Source organism: Coloeus monedula, assembly GCF_965178545.1.
Source record: "Coloeus monedula genome assembly, chromosome: 9".
Lineage (NCBI taxonomy): Eukaryota > Metazoa > Chordata > Aves > Passeriformes > Corvidae > Coloeus > Coloeus monedula.
The window spans coordinates 29,738,402-29,762,820 of record NC_138789.1 but is presented as its reverse complement, the minus strand read 5'-3'; the positions used below and the strand labels follow the sequence as shown (position 1 = coordinate 29,762,820).

Genomic DNA, 24,419 nt, shown 5'->3' with positions numbered 1-24,419 from the left:
AAAAACAAGTTCAGCTGAATGTCTGTGACCACAAGAGCTTCCTGTAGGCGCCCAGAGTTTCTGCTGCAAAAGCCTCGTTGTTGTCATTAGGGCTCAGGGATGTTGTCATCATGGCTTTGGGATGAGCACAAGGGATGGGTAATGGATAAGGTGCACGGTCCCAGGAAAAGCAGGAGAGGTGCTATGTCTGCAAGGCCATGGCTGCACATCAAAGTTGGTTCGTTGATCAAGAACAAGAGAAGAAAACAATGACAGAATCGCCCCTCGCCTCCACCAGCCAAAAAAAATCCCCTGATACCATGATCCCTCTCTTTTGGGCACTGCCAGAATACCCTGAGCAGCAGGAACAGGGGCTGTCTTGGGAAGCCTGAAGGCTTCCACCCTTTTCCCTTAATTCTTTGATCTGTTGCAAAAGTCCTCAGGAAATGTGTTCCTCTCACTCAGCACCTGAGCCCCTCACAAGGGAATGAGGGCAGACCATGTCTCGGCAGAGCCCCAGTCACTCCTGAACTAGGTAATGGGATATTTTATTCCTCCCTGTTCACCAGGAGCCTGGGCACTGCCAGGAGGGCTCTGGAATTACTGGGTGGTTGGGCAGCAGCCAGAGCCCAACCCTCAGATCTCCCCCTGTGATGTTCCCAGTCAGAGTTGGAAGGTCTCTGGGCTCTTCTCAAAGGAAGGGGGGATCCCAGTGGGCCACATCCATCCCCATTGGATGCTGAGTTCCTGGCCCAGATGGAGACCATATGCTGCCCCAGCATCACTGGAGCTGCTGCTCTCCCACGCTCCGGAACAGCTGGAGCAGGGCTGGGATTTGTCCCTGTGCCTCAAAGACAAGGAAAATCAAAAGCTTTACCTAACACTGAGGGTATTACTTGGCGTCACTAAACTCCTGATTTCTGCCTGTCCCCAGAACTGTCACAATGGTGGCTTGGTGCAGCTGGATGGGCACATTGGGATTGGGCACATGGGGAGGCTCAAAGCCTAAAACCCCAGTTGCCTTTTCTTTACTTTTTCCCTGTGATTGCATTAAGGAACAAGGGCCCGACATGAACCGGGCGGGACTGAAGGGCCGAGCCAGAGAACAGCTGGTGCAAACACCACTCAAGTTCTGCATCCCGAGCCCATCCCCGCAGATTTCCCTTCCCACCGCTCTTGATTCGCATCTGTGCAAACAGGATGAGCTACAAAACTATAAATAAAGCGTTAAACTGAATACCGCGGGCAGGAGGGAAGGGAAAAAATACATCCCAAAAAGTGGCTTTCTAGCCTCCCACGGCCGCTGCTCCTCCTGGCTCCCGCTGTCCCGCCCGCAGCCCGTCCCAGTCGCCTCGGGCCGCCCCCGGCCCCGCTGCCCGGGGGAGGGCACCGGGTCCCGCCCCGCCCCCGGGTCCCGCCCCGGGTCCCTCCCGGAGGAGGCAGCGGGATCGCAGCGCTGCGCCCGCCGCGCTCTGCCCGTGCAGGTACGGCCGCGCCGGGCGGGGACAGCGGGGACAGCGGGGCCCGGCAGCCGCGGGGGGACCGGGCACCGCACCGGAGGGGCTGGCGGGATGCTCCGGGGGACTTGGGGGAGTTTGGAGGCGGTTTGGGGGGTGTGTCTGGGGGTGCTCAGAGGCTTTGGGAGGAGCGCGGGAGGGTGCTCTGGGGGTGCTCCCGGGGTGCGCTGGAAGATGTTAAGGATGTTTTGAAAGTGCTCAGGGGTGCTCCAGGATGCTCCTGGGAATGTGTGGGAGCGCTTTGGAGGGTGCTCCAAGGGTGCTCCTGGGTGTGCTCCTGGGTGTGCTCCAAGGATGCTCAGGGGGTGCTCAGGGCTCTTGGCCGCTCGCGTGGCTGCCCCGGGGCAGCATCAGCCCTGGATCACTCGGGACAGGAGTGTTTGCAGAGCACCCCTGGCTCAGGGGTGGAGGCACTGAGCGTGGCTGGGCAGCTGGGAGAGGGCAGGAAGGCTCTGAGCCCTGGTGGGACCCCCAGAGGTCACCGTGTGAGGGCTGGGAAGGGCCTCCAGGCCCTGGGCATTGCAGTGGAAGTCTCCAGAGTTGTGTTTAGCCTCAAAGCCGAACCATTAAACCCTGCCCAGCCTTGAAGATGTGGCTCAGCCAAGCCCCAGCCCAGCCTCCGGGCTAAGCGTGGTCTCCCCCTCCTGCCTGCAGCCTCTCCCCATTTCCCTGCCGCCGTTCCAGCCGCCCGGACGGAGCAGCTCCTGGCACCGTAACTCATTGCTGGCTCTGGCCAGGGCTGTGCTCGGGTTCCCTGTGTCCCGAACGGGCCGGGAGCGGAGGGACGGGGAAGGAGAGGAGGGACGGGCAGCGCCTCTCCCTCGCAGGCAGCATCGCCTTTCGGCGGCCGTGCACGCTGCCAGGGCATTGCTGAGCAGCCCAACTCTGCCGGGACCAGGCGTGCCCCGGGCAACTTTCCTCGGCTCCCAGAGTCCAGCTGGTGATTTCACACAGGCCTAAGAGCTCGGGCTGTGCTCCGGGAGAAAGCAGGAGCAGGGAGCAGGGAGCTGCTGCGGTGGGGTGCACATCGCTGAGATCGCTGGAGAAGAGGCTGGGTGGTCCATGAGGAGGTCGGAGAAGGCAGAACGTGGGTTGGATAATCTCAGCTGGAAGTTCAAGTGAGTGCAGGATGGAGGAAGTGGTGTTCTGGATGCTCTGGGTGTGATGTTCACCATTCAGGGATGGAAGTGGGTTTGGATTGTGCAGGGATCTCTCATTTTCCTGACAGCTCTGGGATGTGACACCATCAGGAAGGGTTTCCCTTGTCCAGAGCCACCCCAGATATGAAATATTTTAGCTGTGTTGCCCAAATGAAATTGGTGAACACCCAAAAACATTGCTCATGCAGGGCAAGGGTAGCGACCACAGCAATGGCAGAGAAGGCAAATTATGTAAAAATATCAGCATTTGCCTTTGGACATGTTTTGCAGTCTTCCAGATGGTTTGTGTTTGATTTGGGATGGGCTAATGGGAAAAACTGATTTCTTAAATGATTCCTGAGATGGCAAATGAGGAGGGGGAACCTGTAACCTCAGGTTAATCACTGATTATTTGTCACTTTGATTGCAATATTTAAAAAATAAATATATTGCTGAAATGACAGTCAGCCCGATGTGCAGCGACCTGGCTGGGGAATCTGTGCTTTAGGAGAGATCAGTGAATGGATTCATCAAAACTGGAAGAGGAGATGTCAGGGAGCCTGTTGCTGCTGTGGGCTCTGTCAGACTCCTGGTGCAGTTTCCTTGTGAACAGGAAAACCATGGTTGCATTCGGCTCCTCTCCAGAAGGTCCTGTTGTGAGGAAGGTTTCATCTCCCAGGTGTCACCCCCTCATGCAGTGCTGGGGCTGTCCCATTCCCACATATTTCTTTTCCACCAAGCAGGAGTGCTGCGTTGCTTCCCATCAAACAGCCTCTGGCATGGGAACCTTTTGGGAGGGAGAGGTTTGGCCTCAAAGCATTCCTTGAATCAGGAGTGGTGTTGAGATCCTGGGACACAGCTGCTGGATGAATACAGGCTCATTCACGAGCTCGGTGCTGATTCAGGTCCCTCCCCTGGTGGTTTTACAGCTGCCAGATATTTTAAAAGTCACATTTGTATCACCGTGTGTTGCAGCCCAACTCACCAAATCTTGGGTCTTTTCAAGGAAGCTTTGGGAGCAGCCACAGGGATGAGCGTGGCCCCATTGATGAGGGGAAAAAAGCCACTAGGGAAAGTTATTGTATTTTCCACTTGGTGCCCTGTTTGACAGGGGTTATGTGACTCTGCCTCACTCCAGAGCAGTGGGATGCAGATTTTGGTCAATAAAACCCTGACCCCAGCTCAAGGGGTGTGAAGGAGCCCACGGCTTGGGGCAGAAATCCTCACAGTGACAATGCCAGGGGAGAGCAGTGGGGAGGAACCGGCTGCAGGGAGCTTCTGCTTCAAAACCCTATTTATTTTAGACCTTGGTGGAATTCATCGTTTGGGAAGCCTCGAGTCCTGCCCATCCCAAGGTTTAAACAGCACAGGAAAAAAAAGCACCTGAGGAAAAAGAAGGTGGTGTCATTATCAAGATAATACACTGCCCAAATGGACAATTTGATGGAGTCAGAAATGTGAAATATGGTGAAAAACCCACCCAGACAGAGAGGTCCCCATCTTCCAAATGGGAATATCTTAAATTCATCGTTGCAGCCAGTTCCTCTGCCCATCAGGGTTGAGTGTGGTGCAAGTGAGAAAGCTGAAACTACACCAGCAATATGTGGCTGAGGCTTGGTCAAAAACCTGGAGGAAAAACCCCAAATGGGTGAGAGGTGGGAAATGCTGCTCCAGGGCTCCCAGCTCCCGTTATCCACACAGGAATCACCAGCAGAGGAGGGAGGCGGCACGTCCATCCTCTCTGCAGTCCCAATCGATGAGGAGGGTGGTTTCAGGTGGCCTGAAAAAGAAACGTTCCTGTGTGAAGAGGTTTTTAAACCTGTCAGGAGTGTGATCAATCCAAGTCTTGTTGGCTCGGGTCAGAAATCGATGTGAAATGGCTCCGTGTCTCCGTGGGGGACTGCGGTGGTTGCCCAGGGAAGAGGAGAGAAATGCAGACAATAGGGTTTTCCTAAAAGCACCTAAAATGTCCCACTGTCTTTGACCACGTGGGAGTTATTCAGTATCATGGCAGCAAAGCTTGACTTGTCCCAAGGTCAAGGAGGTGGAAACCAGCAGCTTGGAAGACACCAGAAGCCATAGCATGGCTTCATTATTTTCCCTCAAAACTTGTGGGATTGAGGCAAAAAGAATAAACACTAGAAACGAGGCACCTCAGATTTTTGTCTGCCTTCTGACTGTGCAGCACTTTTGTTTCAGGGCTTTGGGTGCTTTTTGTGATCACCTGGCTCTGGGAAAGGAGACTTTAGGGAAAACATCACAGTTTTCAAGGCATGGGATAAAATCATGAGAATCAACCAAAGCTTTTGTAAGTCTGTGGCTGGAATGAGCTGAAGGTCAGTCGGGAAAGAGGTTATCAGAGGAGGGGGTGAATGTGATCGTTTTCCCCTCCTGGTAAGCCGTAAAAGAGGGAGAGGGTTTGGATATCTGATACCTCCAGGTCTGACCCGTCTCTAATGGAAATGCTGGCAGGAAGTTCACAACATTTATTAGACAGCAACGAGCAGCTTTAATAAAATCAGGGAAAGGGGCCTGAAATGGCTGTTTAAGTACCAAGAGTTGCACACCTGGGGGTTGCTGAAAGAGTTTGGCTTCTTTATTAAGTGGTGCTGGGTTCATTATTCAGCTTCCTTGTGAACCCTCTCCATTCAAACCCCGGGGAGGCCCCACATGCCTCCAGGATGTTTTCCATGCACACTGCCCCTGGCTCCAGCCCCATCCGCCTCCTCCTCCTCCTCCGCTGTTTTTTTTGCAGAGAGGGTGGGAGGCCAGCCTGGACCTCTCCATCATCAGCCACAAGCTGATGAGTTGCAGAGAGAGCTCGTCCCTCTCCAGCACTCACAAATTGCTTCCAGCTCCCAACTCTGCTCTGGAGATGCCCTGGGCGGGCAGCAGCTGAGGGAGTTTCCTCTTGGGGTGTGATAAGATCCCGGTGCTGTGGGGTACCCACTGTCATCAGCCACATGCTGAACCGATCCACTGGCCGCAGGATGAAGGCTCTTCCCATAAGTAACAGGTTTTGCATCCCTAAATCCAGTCCTGCTCTGCCTCAGCACGTGCTGTGGGTGATACCAGTGCAGAGGGAAGCCTGCCCTGCATGTGTGGTGGCGTGGCTGCAGCCTGGGATGGATCCAGCGTGGAAACTTTTCCTCCTGGTTGCTGTTGGGTTTATAGCAGTGGCTCAGGCATTGTCTGGTCTCCCCACGTTAATTTTGGATCCGCTCAGCTGCCTTCTGTCCCCTCAAGCAGCCGTTCCAAGGGATGCTGGGGGGCACAGGACCACTGGCAGAGCTGTTTTGTGTGATGCCAGACACATGTGGGAAGGTGGCTGATGGACTTTTGGGATTCAGATCTCATCCTGCAGGAACCCTGCTTGCTCTCACTTTGGGAAGCCTTGTGACAACTCTTTGCAGTGCAAACCAGGACTTTAAACTGCTTTTATTTAGCTAGGTATTTATTTAATCCCACAAAGTTTTCAAACCTCTTTCTTTTTCTCCTGGAGGGAGACTCCTTCCCGCGGCCGTGCCGGCCGGCAGCGGATCACAGCGCAGATCCCACCCATGTGCATGTCCCCAGCAGACTGGAAGTGGGTTATTTTTCTTCCTTTGCAGTGAAAACAGAATTGAAAAATCCGTACAACAAATATTCCCAGAGAGGCCGTTTTTATTCCTGGTATGTCCATTTGCAGTGATAGCTCAGCCGGTTGTTGTGCAATCCAGACCACCGGGATGGAGCAGGTTTGGGTGTAACCCTTTGGGTGCCGAGGGCGAGCTCTGTCTGTGGGTCACTCTGAGGTGATCCTGCCACTCTGCTCAGCCCTGTGAGGCACATCTGGAGTGCTGTGTCCAGCTCTGGGCTCCTCAGGACAAGAGGGACATGGAGCTCCTGGAGTGGAGGCTGAGGAGATGAGGAAGGGCCTGGAGCATCTTTCTTACAAGGAAAGGTTGAGGAGTTGGGCCTGGTCAGTCTCAAGAAGAGGTGACTGAGAAGGGACCCCATCCATGGATATTAGTATCCAAAGGGAGGTGTCAGAGGATGGACCAGGCTCTGCTCAGTGGTGCCCAGCAATGGGACAAGAGGAATGGGCACAAACTGATGCCCAGGAATTTTCACCTGAACATGAGGAAGAACTTCTTCCCTGGGCAGTGACCGAGCACTGGAGCAGATTGCCCAGAGAGGCTGTGGAGTTTCCGTCACTGGGGGTATTCCAGACCCATCTGGACACAATCCTGGATAAGGTGCTCTGGGATGACCCTGCTGGGGCAGGGAGGTGGGACTGGATGATCTCTGTTGTCCCTTCCAACCTGAGTCGCTCTGTGACGGATCCGTGGTGGAGAGGAGAGGGGGTGAGGCCCAAACCTGCCATGCCACAGGGATTCTGTGTGGGGAGGGGAAGGCAGCAGCCCTGCCAGCATCCAGGGAGGCAGCAGTGGTGGCCAGCAGGGGTGGATGGGATGGCTCTTGAGCCACTTCAGGGCCGTCTGGTTCCTCTCATCCATGGGAGCAGCCGGCAGAGCAAAACCCCCCCGCCAGCTGCGATGCCTGATGTGAAGCAGCAGCAGTTTCAGGCCATGACCTCAGTTCTCATGCCTGGGAGACAATCTTGGTGAGCCCCTTCCCCACTTCCCCCCCTGCAGCAGCCCCCCTGGGCAAAGCTATCAGAGGCCAGATGTAAATCCATCAAGTACTAGCCCATAATTAATTAATTTGCATGTTTTGACTCCTTCCCCTCATAGCTCCCGATTAAAAGCTTATTTAAGGGGTCGCAGACTTCTTCAGTTGCAGAGGGATTAAATCTGGGAACAACTGTAGGTCGTATGTGGGTAATTGCAATGAGGAAATGCTCCAAATTAAAGATTCCTGCTAGGTCTTTCCAGTGGGAAAACCAAACAATTCTTTCAGAATGACTTTAAAATCAGCATCATATAGAAATACTTGTATTTTTTCCACCGTGCTGCTTTGTCTGGAGAGCACGAGCAGCAGAATGTGCTCAGAAAAGACGCACAAGCGTAACTAAAGCAGAAGAATTCAGCAGAAAATGAGCCAGCGTGCTCTGGAGTTGGTTTTGAACCTCAGGCTCAGTAATTGCTTGTGAAAGCAGAAAGCCATCGACACCGAGTCAGGCCCCGCGCGGTGTGGGATGGAGCCGCGTGGGAAAGGCGGCATTTGGGAAAGGCAGTGTTTGGGAAAGGCGGCATTTAGCCGGCTGCTGAAATTATTTTTCATTCCTCGGGTAGGAAGTTTAACCCATCCGTGCCTCGGGGAGAGCTGGCAAAAGGACAAACACTGCTGGTTCTCTACGCATCCAGATACTCTGCTTCCTGCAAAGGCAAACCTTGCCTGCTTTTCTTCAAAGTTAATGTGTTAAAGTCCCGTTTGGGGGTTGTAGGGAGCTGGAGCAGCGCCAGCAGCTCTGCTCTCACACAGTGACAAGATGTGGTTTTCCTCCCTAGCACGAGATTTGGGTTGTGCTGCTCGTTCAGCGATGGGAAAGGTGCTGGCACTGCTCTGTGATGGGAGTCCCTGGTGAGAGCCCCCAGCAGAGCCCCCGCGTCCCAGGGGATGCCTCCACTTCCCAGGATTTTCTTTCCCAGCCCTGGAAGAGGTTTGCAGCCCGGGCAGTGACTGAACCCCTCGGCCTTTGCAAGCATGAGGTTGTTGCAAGTTCAGTGCGGAGACTGAGGGATTTGTCCCTGTTGCCAGCCTGGAGGGGCAGCAGTCCAGGATGCCCGAGGGGAATGCCAATGCCGGAGCTCGGGACAGGCTTGGGACGGGCACCCTGCCCGTCACTGAGCCACATGCCACAAGTACCCTGCCCAGAATCACAGAACCACAGAACGGTTTGGGTTGGAAGGGACCTTAGAGCCCTTAAATCTCGTTCCACCCCTTGCCATGGGCAGGGACCCCTTCCACCATCCCAGGTTGCTCCAAGCCCCGTCCAGCCTGGCCTTGAACACTTCCAGGGATCCAGGGGCAGCCACAGCTTCTCCGGACAGCCTGTTCCACGTGTCTGCTCTGCCAGCTGGAAGTTTGGATGGATAACCCCAGAGCCAAGGGCTGGAGAGTTTGATACGGAGAGTGCCACTGTCCCCCCCGGGAGCCCGGGGACACCGCGACATCCTCTGCCTGTGCCGCCGTCATTCCCCCTGCCCATCCCGTCCGGCATCTCCCGGGGCTGCGGATGGCCGGACACGGCGAGAGGGGCCGGAGCTGCGGGGACAAGGGCGGGGGGCTGTGTCTGCTCCGCCGGGAGGAACTGGGGACACTGAGCCCTTCTGCAGCTTCCCCCCAGCTGCCGCCTGCGAGCCGCGGCAGCCGGCTGCGTTTCCTCGGGAGAGGCGCTCATGGAATTGCTAATGCTCCATCCAGCCCGGAGGTGCAGCATGCGGAGGGCTGCAGCCGCAGCATCAGGTACAGCAACAACCCCGCCGTTAATTATTGACTCTCCTTTCAATTATCAGCCCTGATAAGGGAGAACCCCCGACAGCCCAGGCAGCACTCGATGCTCTGTGTTTTCTGGGAAAGATAACTATTAAGAGGAAAAGTCACTCGTTTTATGCACCGGGATTGAACTGTCCTCGCAAAGGTCATCCGAGAGCCGTGGGCTGCTCTATTGGAAAATCAATCCCTCTTTTGTGCTTCTTGGTTTAAACTTGTATTTGCTTTTTGAGCAAGGTCACAGCTCAGCTGACCAACTTTGTAGCTGCTGGAGCAGGCTGGGGCTCAGCCACGACGCGTTTGTGCTCCGAACCCTTCGCTGCCGGCTCTGGGCACGGGAGAAGATGCTTTGGAGGGAGGCAGGAGCTGCTGCTCCCCGGGGGGTTTGTAGGTGCCAGCGGGAGAAGGTAACATGACTAAATGCTTTGCTAACCACAGTTTTTCCTTTCACCACAAAGTGCTGGAGCCGCTGCTGCAGTGCAGGAGAACAGACAGGCAGAGCTCAAATAATGTTGTGTTACAGCTAATGAGACTGTGCTAACGTGCTGGTGGATTATCTTGTTAATTTATAGGCTCAGGGTTAACTGTTTCCCAGTTAAAATTACTATCAAGACGCTCTGGCAGAATGAATTTTGTGTATATTTGTGGTATGTGGTTGAGTTAATTTGTAATTGAAATGTTTGGGGGTGCAATGGTGCTCTCCTTTCTCCTGGCTGGGGTGGATGGGGGAGCTGCTCACATTGCCTGGCAAGTGGGATGGAGTGAAAGAGGGGTTAAATGTGAGTGTAAAGAGCCAGTGTTTGAGTCCAGGCTGGTTAAAAAGACAGTACATTGTCCCTGCAAACGGGCTGCCCCAGGGAATAAAACCACTTCGCTCTGTGTGGTTGCCTTCTCACATATTTGGCTTCTCCGTTTCCATTTCTGTATGTATTTATTCCTGCCTTGAGAAAAACAGCCTAATTCCAATCCGGATTAATCCTCCCCATGGCCTCTCTGTGTAGCAAAGGTAAAAATCAGTGATGCATGGGGAGAAAAAGAAATGTTCTTCCATTTTATTTAATAGAGAAGACTCAGCAAATATAGAACCCGACAGAGGGTCAGCCTAACAGGTTTCAGAAGGATGGAGACCCACCTAAAAGTGTTGCCCTGCCTCAAATTATGGGCTGGACCCTGGGTGTCAGGGTCTGCTACTTCTGGCAGATGACTTCATGTTTTAATCTCATTTTTCTTAGGGACAGGCATGGGAGAGCAGCTGTGGGGTCCAAAGAGGAACATTTTTGGCTCTAAGCCATCTTCTCCATGCCTGAGCTGCCCTGGGGGGGACAGGAGAACATCAGCAAGCCGGTTGGGTACATTCAGCATCCTTTTACGAGGCGATTTTGAAGTAGATTGGTCAAAAGAGAGTAGTCGTAGTATCAGTTTGGGCTGCAGAGTTGGGACCCAGCCAGCTCATAAATGATCCAAATAGATGTAATTATCTAGATATTTAAAACCATCCTATTCACTGGCTTCCCCCCCCTCTTCTGAATAAATGACCTAGAAGAGGGGAGTGTAACTGGTCAGGCTGTAGTTGGCTGCAGTTGGGAAATTAAGGGAAAGAAACAACATTTGAGAGAGAGGTTGGTGTTTGTTTTGGCACGTGCTGTTCATTGGCAGGAGGAGACAGAAGGAGCTGCCCTTTGCAGAAGCAGTGTGGTTAATTGGAGAGCACGTCAGGAGCTTTCCAGGAGTTCACAAGGTGCTGGGTGGGCATCAGTGTGACCTTCTGTGACCCTGCAGGAGCTTTGGAGAGCTTTGATGTTCTCCTTGGGCTGGGACCTTCCTGACTTTCCATCAGGGCTGTACATCCACCATAAACATGCCTACCTGATTGACAGCTAATTGTTTCTTTAAAAGGTTTTGATCTTTCAAAGTATTTGTTACAGAATTGTAGAATGGCTTGGGTTGGAAGGGACCTTGAAGATTGTCTCTTTCCATGGGCAGGAACACCTTCCACTAGACCAGGTTGCTTGAAACCCTGTCCAAACTGGTCTTGGACACTTCCAGGGATGAGGCAACACTTCCAGGGATGAGGCAACACTTCCAGGGATGAGGCAATGTCCTATGGTAACAGTACAGCAGGATTTGGCTTCATTTTTCATTTGGTCTTCGGTAAAGGTTGGCTGGAGCCCCTTCATGGGGAGCTGAGGCAAAGCTGTGCACGCAGAAAACGCGTTCAGACTCTGGTGGTTTGGTCCATGAGATGGGTGTGAGCTGGGGCTGGCTCAGCACAGGCTTTGCACTGCTCGGTCCTGCCCTGAGAATCTTGCCTGGCTCAGGGATGCACTGGAGGAGAAGGGATGGACTTCCAAGCAGCTGTGGGACTGTCTCTGGCCAGGAACCAAACTGAATACTGTAAGGAGAATCATAAACAACCTACTGTTCAAGAAACTCCCACTTCATCCTCTGTAGCAGAAATTAAAACCAGACCTTCTCACTCAGAGCGTTGTTGTCCTTCTCACACAAGCCAGGGAGCCTCCTGCTGTGATGTCCAACTGCCCCAACCTCCTTCAGCCTTCCCTGCCTCCTCCCTGTGCCTTTCTAAAGGGCCTGGAGGAGAGAAGTTTCACCCAGGACCTTTCTTGGTTGTTCCCAGCCTTAATTTCTCATGCTCCAGGAGGGTCTCACCCCTGTCCACATGATGGGAAGGAGCTGGAGGGCAACAGAGCCCAGGAATGATACAAAGATCTCAGTGCTGGCTGGGGTAGATACCTGAAGTTGTTCCCTGAGCTGAAAGCAATTTGTCTGTGGTTCAGTGCAATTTGGTGAAGGTTCTTTTTAACAGTAGGGATGTGCTCTGAAGTAATGGCTGTCATTTGAAAGAGATTCAACATAAATTCTGAATCTCTGCTTGTTGTGGATTAAAAAAAAAAAGCAAAGCAGTCATTTCTGTGTGTAGTTTATACCCCTGTTGTCAGGGATGTTATATCATGTTGGATATCTCCAGCTTACAGGAGTCAGTGGAGAGTCCCTGTGCCATCGATCTCGAGTCATCTCAGATGTCTGTCTGTCCTCGCTGGCAGTCAAAGGCTCTGTAATGCAGGGGATGTTTTACAAGGACCAGCTCCCTGGGATGTGTCTGTCAAGCACAAGTTGTTGCCTCTGGAAAAGGAGCTATTGATTTCAGCAGCTTCAAAGCCTTTGGACACCACTGGGCTGCAGAAGATGGGAAGTGGGAGGGGGGTGGACTGGGAAGACTTGTAAGGCTTTAAGGAGATATGAAGTTCATATGGTTTTATTATTATTCTTTTATTAAATTAAAAGTATCCATTTCTTTTTTTTCAAGGGTGAAGCGACTCCTCAGCCCTTGTCAGAAGATGTTTAAGTGACAGCCCAGCTAGACCCCACCATGGAGAAGACAGAAGGTATGGAGGCTACGGGATGTTCATTTGTTCATTTATTCCTTGAAAAAAAAACCCAACCAAGCCCTGGAGTAATTTCCTCACCAGAAATACTGTAAATAACCTGTTCTCTGTAGATGTGGGGCCAAGAGGTAAATAATGCATCATTTATTATTATGCAGACTTCCTAAAAACCACAGCAAAGCAGGTCCCAGCTGTAGATTAGCACATATTTGTCCTCCCGTGCTCTGGGACAGATCCCAGCTCCCACCCTCCAGCTGTGCTCCTGTGCCCTGTGATGACCCCAGTGCTGTCTTCCCTCTGTCCTTCCTCTGACTTCCATGTGCTGCTTCCCACCTGAACAGCACCTGCATCTCAGTGATGCTCTGTGATGAGCAGCACCAAAATCCATTCCAAATTGTCCTGGTCCTCTCCAGCTGCTGCACCAGGATGGAGACAGAGGGGTCAGCCATGGGCCCTAGTTCCTTCTCCTCCTCCTCCCTAAGCCCAACTTGTTTGCTCAGAGGTGCACAGCAGCCCAAACCACTGTGGTTTCAGGGACTTGCTGCATAAAGAAAATCATCAGTGGTGCAGAAATTTAACTGTTTGGGCTCTCAAGGTGGAAATTTGGGGGTTGTGAATGTTTGCAGGCTGGAGATGGCTGCGTTAAGCTGTGTTAAAAGGGGGAGACTCGGTGGAGAGCTGTTGTTTGCCTGTGCTGGCTGTGTGGGCAAACACAGGACACCCATTTAGTGGTGATTTGCCTCAATTAAGAGCTGTGCTGGGAGCAGTGAGCCGGTCACCTTGGGATGCACGTGTTCTGCATGGCTGCGGCTCTGAACGCCCGGCTGGCGCTGTCTGGGTCCAGCCTCTGCCTGGATCCATCATTTTCAAGGAATAATTTGTGACCTGGCGCTTGCAGGTGAAGCGAGGCAATGATTTTCCTGCTTGGTGCGCACTGCTTACGCCACCGAAAAGTTCAAACCAAACCAAAAGCCTTGAAAAATGTCATTGTCATAGACTGGTCCCACCTTCTGTATTGAGCTGCATTTGTTATCCACCAGGCAGCTCCCTATACTTACACAGACACATAGCACTGCCTGCAAAACCTGCTGTTTTCTTAATTGCCAATTAGAGCCATGATTTCAGCAAATTTTTGGCTTCTTCAGTGCAACAATTACCTGATGCACCTCTGGAAAAGCAGATCAGAGCTTGGTGCGTGTCACTGTGTCTCTGCACAGCTTCACCACGAGCCTCCATGATAATGAGCTGCAGCCCCTGCCTGCCCAAAACTGAGATGAAAAGAGAAAAAACATCTCCCCCTTGCTCTAAACAATTTTTTTTTTTCCCAAAATTCAGTAATTCCTTTTTTACGGGTTGTTTCAGCAGAGGGCCAGCCACCCAACGGGGAGAGGGAGCAGCCCCGCGGCCTCCCCTACTCCCTGGAGACGCCCTACGGCTTCCACTTGGACCTCGACTTCCTGAAGTATGTGGATGACATCGAGAAAGGCAACACCATCAGGAGGGTCCACATCCACCGCAGAGCCAAGCAGCCCAAATTCAGCACGCTGCCCCGCAACTTCAGCCTGCCCGAGAACGGCTCCCGCGGCTGCTCCACCGCCGCTCCCAGCAAGAGCTGGACCTCGACCTGCTCCTTCCCGCAGCGAAAGGCGTCCCTGGGGGAGGAGCCCCCCCGAGCCCCCCTGCCAGCCGAGGCCGCGGCCGAGGAGCTGAGCTACCGGAGGAAAGCGCTGCTGGCGGAGACGCGGCGGCAGACGGAGCCGGGCTGGCCACAGACGGAGCCGGGCTGGCCACAGACGGAGCAGGGCCGGGCGCAGGCGGAGCTGGGCCGGGCGCAGGCGGAGCTGGGCCGGCCTCAGGCGGAGCTGGGCTGGCCGCGGGAAGCGCTGTGGGCGCGGCCGCAGCTGCTGCGAGCCTCCAGCATGCCCGACGCGCTGCCCCCCGGCCAGAGCCCCCCGGCAGTCCCCTCACCGCTCCGGACCCCTCCCCAGCACTGCCCCGACCAGGGCGGCTCCGAAAGCGCCTCCCGCCCCAGCTCGGACAGCAGCGCGTTCACCCCGCCCCGGGAGATGAGCTCGGAGCAGGACGGCTCCTTAGGGCATCCCGGCGGGGTTCTGCCGGGGCTGGGCCCCGTGCAGCCCCCCTGGCAGAACCAGCAGCTGCAGGTGGTGATGGAGAGCGGCGGCGAGGAGGGCGATGCCGCCGATGCCAGCGGCGGCTCCGACGTGGCCAAGGGTGAGGCAGCACCAGCGGCTGCCCTCCAGCTGGCAGAGGAGAGCATGAACCTTGCAGAAAGGGGGCTGAGTGAGGTGGATCTGAATGTGCTGCAGGAAGGCGAGGAGAGGGATGTCCGGGCTGGAGGGGACAAGGAGAGCGGTGTTCTGCAGGCTCCTGACGCTGGAGAGCCCGGCGGGGTCGCGGCGCTGAAGCAGCAGATCGCTGACCTGGAGGAGCAGCTGGGCAAGAAGAAAGAGGAGCTCGAGCAGGTCAGGGCAGTGCTGGAGCAGCAGGATCATGAGATCCAGGAGAAGGAGAAAAGCATTAAGCTGCTGGCCAGCTCCAAAGCTCAGCTGGAAGAGCAGCTGTGCCAGGAGAAGTCCAAGGAGGCCGAGCTGCGGTCGCGGCGGGGCAGTGGGGCCCCGCAGTGCCTCGATGCTGCGGTGAACACCGAGCTCTCACAGGTGGCAGGGCTCAGGCAGGCCCAGGACAAAGGCATCAACGTCAACATCCCGCTCTCCACCAGATCCATCGGCTGTGGTGTCCACAGGGCAGACAACGTCCATGCACAGGCCGTGGAGCTGGGCGCGTGGAGGGAGCAGGGACTGGCAGATGCTCGAGCAGAGGGACGTTCTGGTGAGGCTGGCATGGAGGCTGGACTTCCTGCTCAGTGCTTCACCCAGCTGCAGATCCACGAGCACCCCAGCGACGACAACCAGAACCACCGGAACAGCTGCGACTCCTTTGGCCCAAAGGCAGCTGGAAGCAAGGCAGGCTTTGGAGAAGATAAACCTCAGGAAGGGCTGGAAGAGGAAGGTGCCCCTGGCCATGAGGACCTCCCGGCTGTTGACCCCATTGGCCAATATGTAAAAAAGATCCAGGAGCTCCTGCAGGAGCAGTGGCTGTGTTTGGAGCACGGGTACCCTGAGCTAGCCAGCGCTATCAAGCAGCCGGCCTCCAAGCTCAGCTCCATCCAGAACCAATTGGTTAATTCCCTAAACTCCCTGCTCTCTGCCTACTCCTCACAAGGGCCCGTGGATAAGGAGAATTCCAACATGCACTATCAACAGTTGGGTAAATAATACTGGCATAGGCTTCGATGTGTCTGGGCCAAATCTTTTCCCATTTATTCCAGCGTGGAGCAGGGGGGATGTGGTGGAACAGTTGTTGTCAGTCAGATCAGGAACAGTCTCGCCTAAGCATGATGAGAAAGGCAAATCTCTGCACATCACAAGTTATGGATCTGACATGAAAAAAAGCGAACAAAGTGATGTAGGAGCTCATAAAGCAGTGGCTCATTTATATGCAGGATCAGCTTCCAAAAGCTGCCACACTGGTGGCTGTTCCATCAAACAAACATTCCTTTTATTTGGATTGCACATCTCAGTTTGCAAGAATATGGGGCTGGTGCTCATCTGGGGTAAATCAGCATGGAGTTCTCCAGAACCCAAACCAGTCAAACTGAGCAACCAGACTGGGAAAAGACCTGTCCCCACTCACAGACCTTCATCTAAAATAATTTTAGCTTATATGAAGATGGGAATCCAGCGCCTGTTCACTGGGGGAGGGAGGGAGGGGGCTTGCAAATAGATAAGTGACTTACTCCTTATAAGCAATATATAGACACTGTTCAAATTCCAATGGAAAAACTCATCCATGTAGTATTATAGCAGGTTTATATAGGAAACTTCCAATACATTACCACTGGGGGAAAAAAACCAAACCCAAACCAAAACAGTATTACAAAAGTAAAATCTACTTATATTCATAGGACAAATACATAATTCCCAGTCACTTCCTTTATATTCCCAGTCACCTGGAGATGTTTGAGACCTGTATTTAAAGGTGGCAGGGCAGGTTCAGGTTGTGGCCAGCTGCATCTGTAGTTCTGCAAGACATCAAAAGACTCTCATAAGATGAAGTAAGATGCTTACGGTTATGATTTGTAGCTTGTTGCTAGAGGTGGGGAATAATTATTGCTAATTATGGCACATCTGCTTAATTAATCTATTATTTTGTATTTTGGTAGAAAACTCTCCAACCACAAGTCTTAAATCCATCATGAAAAAGAAAGGTTATGGTTTCCATGCAGGAGGCAATGGGACCAAAAAGAATCTCCAGTTTGTTGGGGTAAATGGTGGGTAAGCATCTGTTCAGAAGATCAAACTGCCTTTTAACGTGGAATGTCCTCTGTATCGCTGGAGAAGTCATTCCTTTTCCCCCTCTTTTCCCCTCCAAACCTCCTGATTAAAAGGCCAGTTGAAATGGAGCCTCTTTTCTCCCTTCTTTAATCCAGCACTCTGAGTAAGCTATGAGTAACCCTGTTGAGAACAGGTGGTGGTGTGTTCAGAGCAGCAGGGGACACACTGGGGACTGACACTCTCTGCACACCCATCTCGTGGGACTTCATCCAAAACCCAGCTGGGGAAGGTGGGAAGATTCCATGGGAAGATTCCCTGGGAAGATTCCCACTGACTTTGGTGGGTTCTGGAGGAGGCCAGCACTGCCTGGGTGGGCACGCTGCCACTAACCTGCCCCCACGCTCCAGCAAAGCCAACAGCAGTTGGTTCAGGGCCTGGGAAAAGACTTTTTTGGTAAATAAGGAATTACCTTAGGGTGAAGGAAACTTTAGGTTGTGCTCCCCATTCCAGGTGTGTCCAATATCTAACACTCCCTGTGAGCTAAGCAGGGGCAGCATCTCCTGCTGAGGTGTACGTGTGCTGGCATGAAGAGTGCAGGACACGTGTCACTGTCCCTGGGCTGGGCAGACAGCTGTGTGTGCCAGTCTGGGTGCTGCTTTCTGCTCACATCCTGCTCCTCTGACTTCCCAGCTGCTGGGTTCATCAGGAGTTCCTCACTCTAGTTGTGTACAGCTGCTTCTACCAAATGGGTACGACTTGTAGGGAGTGGAGGAGTCTTGGATTACTTTGAGGAAAGTTTTGGGGTCTGTCAGCGTGAAATGTTCTGTTTTGTGGAAGATGTTATTAATGCTTTTAGACAGCCAGAGGAGAGATCTCTGTCAGGGCTGCTGGAATGGTGGATTCAGCCTGTGCAAACACAGCTTTTGTCTCGCGCTCCTCGAGGTTGCCGACACCACCAGTCCCTCCTTGCTACAGGGGCCGTGCTGCTGGTGGCTCCCTGTCACCATGCCAGCAGGGAGGCAGCTCTCAGCCCCTGCCTGGGCTGTGTGTGATGGACATCCCTCCAAACCCTGAAGTAACCCTGCCTGCTGCTCATTAACTGCTTCTGTCACACTCCTGCTGCTTACGGAGCCAAACAAAGACTAACCCCGACTATGGCTGTGGCTCAGACCTTTTAACTTGCTGCTTGTCGCTCTGGGCTTCGCCCAAGGCCCATTGGAGTCAATGAGCCTTGGTCAGGCCCCATCAGGGGAAGGAGGGAGTAACATGTGGTGTCCTCAAATAGCTACGAGACGACATCAAGCGAAGACACGAGCTGTGACGACAGCGCATCGGATGGTGACACCGAGACCGAGGCCGAGGGCAGAGCTGGTGACGTGGAGCCCGAGCAGGCTGGAAGGGAAAGCAGAGGGGCTTCCTCAGGGGAGAAGTGTGAGGATGATGATGAGCAGGAGGCATCAGCAAGAGCAGCACCCTGCTCTCAGCACGAGGCTGACAGGTAACCAGGACACCAGGTGGTGACCACGCTGTCTGTCATGGCCGCAGGACACGGCGCTGCAGGGCTGGGCTGGGACTTCTTCTGGTTGGTGGAACAGCAGTGCTGACCTCTGCAGACAAGGGAAAAGGCTTTAAAGAACTAAATATTTTCTGAGTTACTGCAGAATCTAATGGGGATTGATTCAGGCCCTACACTCCACACTGAGTCATGGCTGGCGAGTTAGCTCATTTCTCCCCTCTCATGGAAGGTTTTTTGGTAAAGTTCTTTGCAGATTCAGGAATAAGATTTTTTTTTCTCCACCTTAAGGATTTTTGTAATAGATGAAGTTGACCACACAAATCTGTGACTCTGGGCTTAAACCCTTATTTAAGTGCTTAACTTTGTACCTAAAATCTGTGTCAAGTCAATGGGACAGTTCGTGTCCAATAACTTAAGCACGGAAATAAGTGTTGAACATATTCCAGCCTCATCTGCCTGTGTTCTCCTACCTGGTTCAATACCTTCTGCAAGTCCTGCCCCATGGTGGATTTACAAAAGTCTTTTCCCTTTAGGTGCAAACCCTCTGAAGATTTCCTTGCCGCCTGCCAGCTCCTCAGTGAACACCTCCCAGAAATCAGGAGCACAAGCAACAAGCATCTGGTACAGATACTCCCCAATCCCGTTTCAGACACGGTTCATGCTCTGTTCACTTTAATAGATGAGATTATCCCCATGGCACATTGCAGGCTGTGCCCTAGACAGCTTTGTGAGGAGAGGGGGGTGAGGTGACATCTGAGTCAGTTTTAGAACAGCCAAAAAGAGAGGAAAAGGGGGGAAAAAGAAGGAAGATGAAGGCTTTGTCTGGTTACTCATCCAAGTTACCACAGGAAATTCCTTTCCCCCTCAAGTTATAGCAGCAATCACAAACCCACAAGCTAAGTGCTGGCTGGGTGGTGCCAGGGCATGCAGGAGCTGGGGCAGGCACTGCTTCGCAGGGACACTCACGGTGACACCTTGGTGTTCGCAGCGGCACGTCCTCGGCTCCATCTCCCAGGAGTGGTTCCAGGTGTCCAGCCACAAGTCTTCCAGCCCACAGGTGGTGGCAGCGTACCTGGAGGCGCTGGGGGACATCCAACCCCAGCTGCTGGAGACGGTGGTGAACCTGCCCGACAGGAACGGCAACACAGCTCTGCACTACAGCGTGTCCCACTCCAACTTCCCGGTGGCAAAGCTCCTGCTGGACACGGGTAGGAATGGCCACTCTGCCCAGCCAGGGCTTTTGTTGGGCAGGGGGTGGGAATGGCTCTTGCCACTGGGTTGTGGTCCCGTGAGTGATGGCTACACAGGGAACAGGGGGATGTGGACAGTCCCAGACATGGCAAACATTGAATGAAGTCCAGGGTCCTCCCAGGGAGCTCAGTCAGGAGCTAAAGGAGGTGGCACAGAGGTGGGGCTGAGGACCAACAGCTACCTCCCTGCACAGGACCCATCCAGAAGGCAAACAGGGTACCAAGATCCATCCAAAATACAAGGATAGGGCCGAGGTCCATCCAGGAGACCTGGCTGACCTCACGACCAGCATTCTCCCCCATAGCTCAGCCCTGGGCCCGTGGGTGTAGTCAGGGGTCCCAGCTGAGACTCCTCAGGGACATTAAGCATTAATGCCCTTACACATCTTGGGGGCTTTGCAGCCTGACTTTGGGGATGGCTGAGGGTCCCTGTATCCAAAGGGATGTCCCTCATGGCCCCAGTCCAGGTGGGATGGGGGGGTTCCCCAGCTTCTTGCAGCAGCTAAAGCCACATGGCTTGGGGCAGGAGGATCAGACCCCTGAGAGCATAAGGAACCCCCCAGTACCACAGAAAAACTCCCGTGTTCAACTATTGAACTTTCAGCTCGTGTTGCAATGAAAGAATAAAAATCTCAGCTGAGCTTGTACAGGGCAAAAATGTGCTCGTGCTCTGAGAGAATAGAGGCACTTTGGCCTTTTCTCATGGGCCGGACAATCCATGAAATGTTTGGGAAATGGCAGATTATCATACACATCTATAACCCGATTGTTGCCGCAGAGGCGTAGGGAGGGAAGGGTTTGAGGCAGCTGGTTCCCCAGGGTGAGAGCCCTCACCCTCAGACACGGCTCATTCCTCGTGGTGGAGCTGGAAATGGGCTCTTTGAAGTGAAAAATGAGTGAAATGGGGCCAGGATGTTTTCCACGGCCGTTGCGTGCCGGGCGTCTCTCTGCTGCTCCCTTGCCACGGGAGCCAAAGCAAACAGCCCACAGCTCCAACCAGCATGTGCTCGAGGCATTAATTATCCCCATTTAACTTGGATTTGTTGTGGTCTTCAAAGCTAATTGAGTTGACCTCAACAGTTGTAATTAACTGTAGCACCAGGGGCCGTTGGTTTAATGCTGAGCTCAGAAGCCTCGATATTTAACACCGATAAATCCCCGTCCTGTATCATCATGGAGTAACTCCTGTTCCTGGGAATGTAACATGCCACACGTTGTATGACTCCCTCTTTCCCTTCTGTTCCCTCTGGGTGATCCATCATGGGCTGGATCCATCCCCTCCAGGCGTGTGCTGCCTGGACCTGCAGAACCGCGCCGGCTACACGGCCGTGATGCTCACGCCGCTGGCGACCCCCGAAACCCACCAGGACATGGAGGTGGTGATGAGGCTGCTGAAGGAGGGGGATGTCAACCTGAGGGCCGCCCAGGTGCGTGACAGGAAACAGCTAGGGGAATAATTTGGGTTCCCTGCGCTCCGTGGCAGCGCCAGGCTGAGGCTCGGCAGCAGGTCGCAGGTTGGAGCTGCTGCTTCCCAAATGTTCCAAAAGCAACCTCAGCTAAGTTGCAGAGTGGCCACCCACCAGCTCCCTGGGAAGGGGTGTGACAGCTGGGGGAAATGGAGAGACTGAAAAAGACAAGATTTTTCAAACAAGTTTTTCTGAGGTAAAAATCAGAAGTGACAGCAGGGAGGAGCAGTGGGGGGTGAACCCCAGAGCATGGGAGCCCCAGGCTTGCTGGTGAGCTTCATCAGAGTCACACATTTTATTCTCAGGGATGAGGGTGCCCTCATCCATCTCTGCTCCCAAACTGCTGTGAAAGTTAGTCCAGATCTGAGTTAAACTGCCCAGGAATGTTTAGGGGACCCACATTTGGGGGCAGCTGGGCAGTTTGTCCATGCTGCTGCAAGGACCTTCCACAAGTGAACGTGTGTCTCTCACAACACCTGCTGAGGAGCCCCAGTGTGATTTAATAACAACATGCAATAGGGTGCAATATTAGTAGGAATTATTATCATAGATGTACCATGCAATAATAATATGCAATGTTGTGATATGTGGTTATGGGATGGGGGTTAGTGGTGGGCTTGGCAGCGCTGGGTTAATGGCTGGACTCAGTGATCTCAGAGGGCTTTGCCAATCGAAATGATTCTATGATTCTATAAATGCATTATTAATATCATCATCATCATCATCATCTCTGGCAGTCAGAGTGAGCAGGGCTGTGGGAGGAGGTGGGCAGGGGGTGCTCAGCCTGTCCCTGTGACCCCGCAGGGAGGCCAGACCGCGCTGATGCTGGGGGTGAGCCACGAGCGGGATGACATGGTGCGAGCCCTGCTGTCCTGCCAGGCCGATGTCAACCTGCAGGACGAGGAGGGGACCACGGCCCTAATGGTGGCCTGTCGCCAGGGCAACGCCGACATCGTCAGGCTGCTCTTGGCCCAGCCCGGCTGCCAGGTCACGCTGACCGACAAGGTGAGGCTCCAGCACCAGCACAACCTCACTGCACCAGGGGGGGAAACTCAGCTGGGATCATGTGCTCCAGGCAGCAATCCCAGAGGGCGGGGGGGGGGGGTTAAGTGAAGAAGTGCAATTTCAGTCCATTTTTAAAATCAGGGAATGACTTTTAGGAGGGTACCCCTGGTTTTGGTGCATATGGGATGGCTGTGACAGCATCCTCTGTCCCAGCCATAGACTGGGCAGGAGCACAGGTGTAATCCTAAAAAAACCCAGATGAAATCCTGGACATGTGGAATCAGCAGAGCTTCAGCTCCAAGAAATTAGCAGCAATTAACTCCTCCCTGAGAACGAAGCCTCTCCGTGGGGACGCGTGGGACGGGGCCGGGCTGGGAGCGGCAGGGCCGCTGGAAATTCCTCCTGCTGGGCCACAGGGCTGCGTTTGGAATTACGGAACTCTTTTCTAATTAAACTCTAATTTTATCTGAGACATGCAGGAGGGCAGCGGGGCCACGCAGAGGCACAGCTGGGCTGTGTTTGGTGCGGTCGAGGCCCAAAGGGTTTGCGGGACGGTGACTCACTGTAAAGCAGGGAGGAAGGGGAGGGAGGGAAGGAGGTTTTGGGGATGGAGCAGGGATTCGGGCGGTGATGTCTCACCTCCTCTGTCCTGCAGGGCGGTAACTCGGCGCTGTCACTGGCACACGGGGACATCGCTGCTCTCCTGCGAGCCCACCTCGAGCTCAGCCCGTCCCTCTCGGTGTGATCCAGCGGGGAGAAGCCAGGACGGGGAGCTGGGAGCGAACAGCTCCTCCCCGAACAGCCCCACCGTGGCAGGGCCAGTACCGCGGGGTCACGGGGGAGCAACCTCCCTGCATCATCTGAATAATGTTCCCTGTGTCTAATTCTCCTCATTCATCCCACTCACACCCCTAAGCTGCGCCCAGTGCCACAAACAACTCCAGACTCTCCTACCCGCCCCTCCCGGTGTAGATTTGGCAGGTGAGCAACCAAAAGGAATGAGAAAAGCACATTAGAACAGCAGGACTTAGTCTTTTCCAACCTGAGGTTGTGAGTGTCCTTTTAATTGACTACTTAACTGTATCTCATTTAACTTGTAAGTTTGTGTCCTAATATTTATTATCAGCTCTTCTGTAAGTAGTGGCAGGCAGTGATTACTCAGTGTATGTAACAACAAACACAAGCTGGATGGATTATGGAAAGCACAAAATCCTATTTATGTTTGCTTATGCGGGTCTGATGTAAGAATTAAAAATTAATGCTCTAGGAAAATATTTGAGTATGCCAGACCCAAACACACAGACATTGTTTTGCCTGGATTTGGAATTACCATATGGCTCTTATTTTTCCCTAATTAAGTTTGAGCTAATGGGGAAGCGCAGCCCATTGACAGGCTCTGCATCACGGCAGGGCGGAGCAGGGCATTCCAAGCACTGGAAGATCCCAGATTCCCATCACAGGGTGTGTTAATGCTGTCCAAGAGCTCCGTGGAGTGGCTTTGCTGGCAGATGCCTTTTGGACCAGTGTCTGCTCCCTGCTTCCCCTCTGTTCAATTTTAATATTCCCAAACTCCTCCTGTAAAGCCAAGCCGTGATTTAGCTGCTGGAATTGGGTCTCCCCCACCACGGAGCAGCCACAGGGTCCAGCATCACCTCAGATCAGGGTTTTCTCTTAAATCCCTCTGCTTCTGACAGAGAGGGGAGGGAGGGCTCAGGCCCCACTTTTCCAAGCATCCTTATTTTGCTGCATCAGGACCCAGTGGATGCTCTCCCCTGGCTTTGGTGGAGCTGGTGTGTGGCAAACCCAGATCTCCCTGATTAGCTAATTGCTCCTTTTTTTTTTTTTTCCTAACTAAGCAGAAGTAAATTCCAGACCACTTTGGTTGTTGTTAAGTCAGTTCACATCCTGACAAAATGTCTCTTGAACTGCCTAGAGCCCCCATCCTTGCAGGGAGGGGAGAACAGCCCTGACCTCTGTTTTCCATGGAAATCTGCCATCTGCTCAATTTTCTTTCCTTTCTTCACATTTTCAGCCCAGAGCATTCACTATCTCAAACTTCTATCTGCCTTTTTTAAAATCTATATCCCAAAATGCAGTTGCCTCCTTTATGTACAAATAAACTGAGTTAAACCTTGCCCCATGTGTGCTCCTGTCCCCATGGCTGTGGCTTTTCTGGGGTGACTTCACAAACCTGCACAGCACCAAACCAGCCATTTTTGAGGTGTTTCTTCAGATCAGTGACACCCACCCCCCCACCCCCCCATCCCCAGGGAGGCCCCTGCACAGACATGGCAAGGTGGGATTTTTTTTGCAGGAATTCCTTCAATTTGTGTACAAAAGCCAGCACGGG

The 24,419-nt window shown here is 53.3% G+C and overlaps 1 protein-coding gene across 1 annotated transcript; it reads left to right on the top strand.

Moving 5' to 3' along the window:
* The first annotated feature begins 1,424 nt into the window (after positions 1-1,424).
* KANK4 (KN motif and ankyrin repeat domains 4) lies at positions 1,425-23,722 on the top strand. The gene is made up of 10 exons (XM_082287582.1): positions 1,425-1,463; positions 12,399-12,477; positions 13,840-15,765; positions 16,721-16,832; positions 18,118-18,330; positions 18,882-18,969; positions 19,337-19,556; positions 20,883-21,025; positions 21,869-22,069; positions 22,725-23,722. Exons 2-10 carry the CDS (start codon positions 12,462-12,464, stop codon positions 22,812-22,814), a joined length of 3,009 nt encoding a protein of 1,002 aa, XP_082143708.1. The 5' UTR covers positions 1,425-1,463; positions 12,399-12,461; the 3' UTR covers positions 22,815-23,722.
* The last annotated feature ends 697 nt before the right edge of the window (positions 23,723-24,419 follow it).

Coding starts and splice junctions, on each gene's coding strand:
- KANK4 (XM_082287582.1), top strand. Junction 19,557..20,882: donor AAAGCTCCTGCTGGACACGG/GTAGGAATGGCC, acceptor CATCCCCTCCAG/GCGTGTGCTGCCTGGACCTG. Junction 21,026..21,868: donor TCAACCTGAGGGCCGCCCAG/GTGCGTGACAGG, acceptor GTGACCCCGCAG/GGAGGCCAGACCGCGCTGAT.